Below are 6,216 nucleotides of genomic sequence, written 5' to 3'. Positions count from 1 at the left end.
ATGCGACGCAGCGAATCCAGAGCCTGCCCACCTCTCTCCTCTTGGCTGCGTGACCCTCATGAGCCCCTGGATGCCACTCGTGCGGCTGGCGAAGGGCGGGAGCTCGCTGTCAGGGGCTCCCAGGCCGTCCAGGAGCTGGTGATCCCTGGGGGGTAGGGGGTGGGGGAAGCGGGCAGCTGGAGAGAGGGGCCCCATGGGGCCTGGTGATGCTCAGCTGTGCCGAGGGGCGCGGGGAGAAGAGGAGCAGGAACGGTGTCAAAATCAGACAATAAGACGAGACACGCGGGGCGCCTGGACGGCACAGTTGGCTGAGCATCTGACTTCCGTTCCTGTCATCATCTCGGGGGCTTGGGATGGAGCCCTGCGTTGGGCTCTATGCTCAGCGTGAGCACCGCCCCCCTAAAATAAATGGATAAATCTTTAAAACAGTGAGACCTGCAGGATGACCATGGAGATTCCCAGAGAAGGTGTGCGGGCATGAGCCTCGAACCGGAGCCTGTACCACCCGGGACGCCGAGCGCCACCACTCTGAGCGGGGCCTAGAGCGGCGAGGTGTGCGGGCCATGGAGCCGGGCGTTGCCAGGGCCTGGTGCCCACAGCGAGGTGCAGACAGCGGGCGAAGGAAGGAGGGCGGCGCCCGCACAGCACACACCGGTATGGCACAGCCCTCGTGAAGCCGCGTCCCTGAGTTTTCAGTCACCTTCCCTGCGACTCTGGCTCCCTGGGGCCTCTCTTACCCTAGACCACGTCTCCGGCCTGTGGCCTCACAGACGTTCCCGGGCAACACAAAGCCCAGTACGAATTACTGGCTACTCATCTCCTGTCTTCAGCTTGGAGCCTCTCCCATCCGTGGATCTCTGGTCTGCTCTCACACGCCGCAGGAGGGGTGGGGGACAGAGAAGGAGCGCCAGCTTCTCCTTTGCTCCAACACCCCAGCCAGAGTGTGGTCCTTCCAGGGTTGGGTTGAGGGGAGAGGGGACAAGGAGAAGGTACAGTCTCTCATCACTAGTTGTGCTGTGACGTGGGTTCAAGACCTGCTTGGAGTGGAGCGCGAGCCAGATGAATGGGTTGTTAAGGCGAGACCCCTCCTTGCAGCCCTGCAGGGAGACCTTCTGTGCTGCAAGACCTTCCTGCCACCCCTCAGGCTATAGGCACCCAGGGGAAAAGGACGGGATGAACAAAACACAGACACTAGGAGGGCATGCCTGCTGGAGCTCAAATTCAGACATCGGAGCAGCGGTCCTGCTGGGCTGGTGCTGGGTCTCTGCACTTGGAGGCCCCTGCCTCCCGTGTGTCTCAGAGGCTGATTCTGCACGTGTCAGAGAAACTGAAGAAGGAATCAGATGTGGCCTGGGTCAAAGCAAGGACGAGAGTCACGGACAGGACCCAGAATCTGACGGGAGGAAAAGCGAAGCCTTCGCCCTCCTCCCATCACTGTGGACCAGTGCACTGCCTGTCCGCAGTCAGCCGGACCCCAGCAGGCAAGGTGGCCACCTGACTCCCCAGTCCCAGTATGGCAAGGCAGGGTATGCAAGGGGAGGTTTGGGGTTTCGAGACAGTAGCTTTGCTGCTGGCTCTGTGCCCTGCGTTCATCTCTGCTCCTGCGGGCCGGAAGTAAAGAGCGTGAGAGGGCCTGATGAGCCGGGCCTGCTGCTGACATTCACCCAGAACACAGTTGCACGCCTGTTCCAAGGGGGGCTGGCGAGTTCTTGAATGCCCCAGAGAAACTGAAACAGATTTGCCAAGCAGTGGATGAGGTCTGCTGCTGGTACCAGACCCAGGAGGTGGCCAGGATCGACCCTTTACAGCGGCACTTTTTCTGACGCTGGGTGTGGCAGCCACATTTTACTTCTGGCTGCCTGCTTCCACTCTGTCTCGGCCCCAGGCATCCAGAACACCTGCTAGGCATCTTACCTACCTGCTGGCTGTGCTCTTAGGTCCCCGGACAGCCTCCACTGAGAGGTCCACAGTGTCGAGTGCACGGAAAACCCTCACTTTCGTCCCATGCCAAAGTGCATCTTGCTCCCAGTGCTTTCTGCCCCGCTTCCCACAGCCTTGGGCATCTCCCATCACTCTGGCCCTCCAGGGTTCCCAGGCGGTCATGCCAGGGCACAGATCTAGCTTGGAGTGGTTCACCCCACACTCCCTCTCCCTCCTCCCTCTCCTACCCTCTTCTTGGGGGTGGGTGGGCTGCACCCTGCACACCAATCCTCCCTAACAGAATCCTCTCTCCCACACCCCTCTCTGAGACTGCCAGCCACCTCCCTTCTCCAAATCCCGGGAGCCACAGGAAGCATCTTTAGGAGACAAGCTGTTACAGCTGCCTGGTGTTCATAAAATACCCCACGAGGGGAGTGAACTCGCATTCCCCTGAAGAGGGTCACACAACTGCGAGAGTCCCCTAAAACTGTGCTTCCTGCATCCTTAACAGTCATGTCGGTTCTGCGCTCTACTGCAAACGATGCTTGTTTTGGGAAATGGACTCTTCTGCTTGCTGACTGAGCGCAATCTTCCAGGAAGCAGCCGTCTTTCCCCCTAACTCTGCATCACTTCCAGGGTGGGAGCTGGGCTCTAAGCAAGGGTCCAGGGCCTACTGCTGCCCCTGGGGACAAATCATGGCCTAACCTAGGACAGTAAGAAACACTGGAGTGAAGGTAGCTTAGGACCATGTGTGGTGGACAGTAAAGGGGCACAGGTGCCCTGCAGAGCGCCTCCCCCTGAGATGCCTCAGAGGAGAGAACAGAAATCTGTTGGAGAATTCCGTTTGTCTCTGGGACACAGGGAAAGACTGGCATCCCGTGGCCATTTGTTAGCATTACATCACAGGTTTGGAAAATTCATAGAACTTAATCAGATACTGTCACTAAATCATAAACTGTTAGAGCAGCCAAGGACACCATAAAACACATCTAGAGGCTTTAAAAGAAATAATGTAACGTAGTTTATTTTTATTATGGATATTTGCATCAAATGAAGAGTGGCTCTTCATGAAGCAAAATATAGGAACTTCCAGAGAACACATTGCTTTCCATTTTGAGTTGATATGATGATAATCTCCTTGGCTTCTAGACCAAATCTATTAACCCTTTCAGTGGAAGCACATATTAATAAATTACCAGTTTAACTAGCCTCTTAATTATGTTACATCCTAAAGCTTTAATTTGCAGAAGTGACTGAGTATTTGGGAGGTCGTGAGGCAAGGACTGAAACTTTTTAAGAGTCAGATCCTCTAAACAGTGGACTGGACTCCACAGCCACAAGGGAGCCCCCACATCAGAAGCCAGAATCTAGACATCCCTCCAGCTCTGGCGACACCAACAGAAAAATGCAACACTTTTCTTGGAAATCTGATAAGAAAAATGATTAAAAAAAAAAAAAAAAGAGCAACACTCCAAAACAAAAACCAAAAACCCCACAATTTTTCTGAGTAAGCTAAAGACACATTTGTTTTCCAAGATGGATCACACCGTCACTAGCTTGTTGTGAACTACTCTCTGCATAGTAGAGCCTATGGATTTGGCCCCGTCCTGGTCACTTTTCACTTAAATGACAGCTAATGCTCTGTAAGGGAATACCAGCTCAAACGGGCCACTCGCTTGAGAATTCAAAGCCAGGTGTGTGGTTCTAAATTCACTGTTCACCACTCTCTGCAGTGTAGACGCTTGTTTCCATCACAATGACGAACAGGTGTGGCTTCTCACGTGGGAAAGAGGAAAAACCTAATTTTCAGCATCCCTCGATTAGTGGCCTACATCAATTCCCATTATTACCTATGACGTGTTTTTGTACAGCCTGCAAGGGAAGAATGAATTTTTCATGTTTTTTAAAGATTTTATTTTTAAGTAATCTCTACACCTAACCTGGGGCTCAAACTCACAACCTCGACATCAGGGGTCACATGCTCCACCGAATGAGCCAGGCAGGCACCCAAGTTTTATGTTTTTATGTGGTTCTTTACCAACCAAGAACTAATGACAAATATGCAGCAGAGATCTGTAGGGCCCCCAAGCCGAAAATAGTTACTATGTGGCCCTTTGCAGAGTTTGCGGACCCTGCATTACACAAACAAGACTTCCGTTTTTCTAAATTTAGTCTTAAGGTCTGGTCTGAGATAGGCAGAAGTAGAAACGAATGCACTTTCATTTTTGAACCTCAGTGCTTTACCTTCAATTAGTTGCAGTGAATTTGGTCCACTCTGACATTTACTGAGCACCTACTGTGTACAGCACTTCACAAGGTTTACAAGGAAAACTGAGAGCTCTTAGAAGACACGAAAATCACTGTGATCCAAGTCAAAATGTGGGGTTTATAAAAAAATTAGTGCAGAAAAGAAAGTGGGTGTCGCTTGGGGTAGTGGGCGTAAAATGTGGGGCCTGGAAGGATTACCCGGCTGATTCTAGCTAGCGGAGCTGGGAGGAAAGTGTTCCAGGCAAAGGGGAAGCGAAGGGGTGGGAAGGCAGCAGTGAGAGTTCTGAGTGCCGGCAACAGTAGGCTGCTGTGGGTGTGTGGGGACAGTGTAAAGGGAGAGAAGGCTGGAGGCTAAGGGGGTGTCTCCTCCACTAAAGTAATCTGGAAAAAACCCCACTCATTCGGGAAATCTTAAATAAAAGGGAAGTTACTGTGAAAACCTATTTGTCTGGGATCCGAAGCCAGAAATGTAAAATCATTAGGACTCACACGTGGTCTCCTCTCCCCTTTCTCTTATGGGTCCCACAGGCGTCTTGCAAGGTGCATCTGCTTCCCGCCGTCTTGCTTCTCACTTTTCCTTTCCCTTTAAAGCCTGGTCTTGTTTCCTGCTTTTAAGTAAATGGATCCATCAGAACACTTACTCTCTCAGGTACTGGGCCACCAGTGATGTCAGGGACAGAGAATCCAGCTATCAGGTCTAGATACCTGGTCCCTCACTCCACAGTAAGTGCCAGCCACAGATCATGTACAAAAAGGCAGGGGTGCGGCATTTGGGAAGGAATCAGACTTCTTTCTTGGAACGGTTGTTTCCAGTTGCAATTCCATACTGAACATTTTAGAAGGAGCTGGTACAGTCTGGACGTCGACTTAACACATGCATTGCTTGTACTGAATGCTAAGAATTTGGACCTTATAACCAGACGCTGGGAAGCCTCAGGAAGTTTCTGAGCAAGGCAGTGATCCCTGAAAAGATGATTCTCGTGGCGGGGGATAAAGTGAAAAACTTCGTTCAAGATGAGGATCGGGGCCCGAATTTACCCAGTAACTGCGGCCTGGGAGAGGATTTTTTTATTTTTTCCCATCTCAAAGAGGCATTAACGTGGAATCTGGTGATGGCTGGCTATGGTGTCTGATTGGGCTTCGGGCCGCGCGGGGAGGGTCTGGCAAGCCGACAAATGGACTACAGCAGGCACGGGGAGCTGCCAGGTGGAAAGACGGTGCCGCAGGAAGGAAGGATCACTGTCGAGAGGACCGCGGCGGCACCGGGCGCCGCGGAGGATCGCTCGGGGGCGTCCATCGCGCGGGGCGTCGGGAACCGTAGTCCTCCACCTCCTCCGGGCACCCGGCCGGACTCGCACAGAGCGGTTCCCTCCGGTTACAAATCGCACACCTGCCCGTCCGGGTGCCGGTCCTTCCAGTCTAGCAGGCGCCTGAGTGACGTCATAAGATGTCACCGCCCCCTCGCTGAAGGCTTTAGGTGTCAATGGAAAGCCTGTCACACAGCAATCCGGCAATAAAAGATTAACCTCCTACACAGCACAAGGCGTGCTCTTCCGGTGCCGCTGATCTCCCTGACTTTTCCTTTGTGGGCGCCTCTCCCACCGCCTCGGCCCGGCTCCCCATCGCATTTTGCTCAGGCGGCGCTTCGGGCAGCCTCACGCCGCGGCGAGGGGCGGGGCGAGCTAGGGCGGGGCGGGTCCTGGCTGGGCGGTGTCGCGCTCGGGGGCCGCGCCGGGTCGCGTTTCTCTCTAGTGCCCGAGGCGGCTCCGTTTCGGAGAGCCCTTCGCCAGCTCCACGGGGACGTCTGTGCACGGATGGACCCGCCCGGACTCGGCGGGAAGCGGCCTGGCAGGCGGCGGCCCCGGCGGCGTCAGCAGAGGGAGGACAGGGCCGAGGCCGCGGGTCCCTGAAGCGCGCGGGCCCATAGGGCCCGGCGTTGGCACCATGATGCCGGGCGAGACCCACTCGGCGGCGCCCGGGACGGCGGCGGACCTCTCGCGGTGTCAGGGCTGCGCCTCCCTGCAGCAG

The 6,216-nt window shown here is 54.6% G+C and overlaps 1 protein-coding gene and 1 long non-coding RNA gene across 2 annotated transcripts in view; one reads left to right on the top strand and one right to left on the bottom strand.

The window, feature by feature from the left end:
* Positions 1-3,368: 3,368 nt before the first annotated feature.
* Positions 3,369-5,605, bottom strand: LOC123799088 (uncharacterized). Its single transcript, XR_006781504.2, has 2 exons — positions 4,678-5,605; positions 3,369-3,792 (listed from the first exon to the last, which is right to left on the bottom strand). It is a non-coding gene; the product is annotated as an uncharacterized LOC123799088 (long non-coding RNA).
* Positions 5,606-5,896: 291 nt separating this feature from the next.
* Positions 5,897-6,216, top strand: part of ICE1 (interactor of little elongation complex ELL subunit 1) — a 56,015-nt gene continuing 55,695 nt past the window's right edge. Inside the window, exon 1 of the mRNA XM_045807989.2 lies at positions 5,897-6,216. Coding sequence (XP_045663945.2) covers positions 6,133-6,216 — 84 coding nt within the window. The 5' untranslated portion in view covers positions 5,897-6,132.

This window comes from Ursus americanus, chromosome 15 (assembly GCF_024610735.1).
Source record: "Ursus americanus isolate L20-20 chromosome 15, mUrsAme1.1.p, whole genome shotgun sequence".
Taxonomy (NCBI): Eukaryota; Metazoa; Chordata; class Mammalia; order Carnivora; family Ursidae; genus Ursus; species Ursus americanus.
Note: the sequence above shows the minus strand (reverse complement) of the source record. Positions and strands in the feature narration are given on the sequence as shown.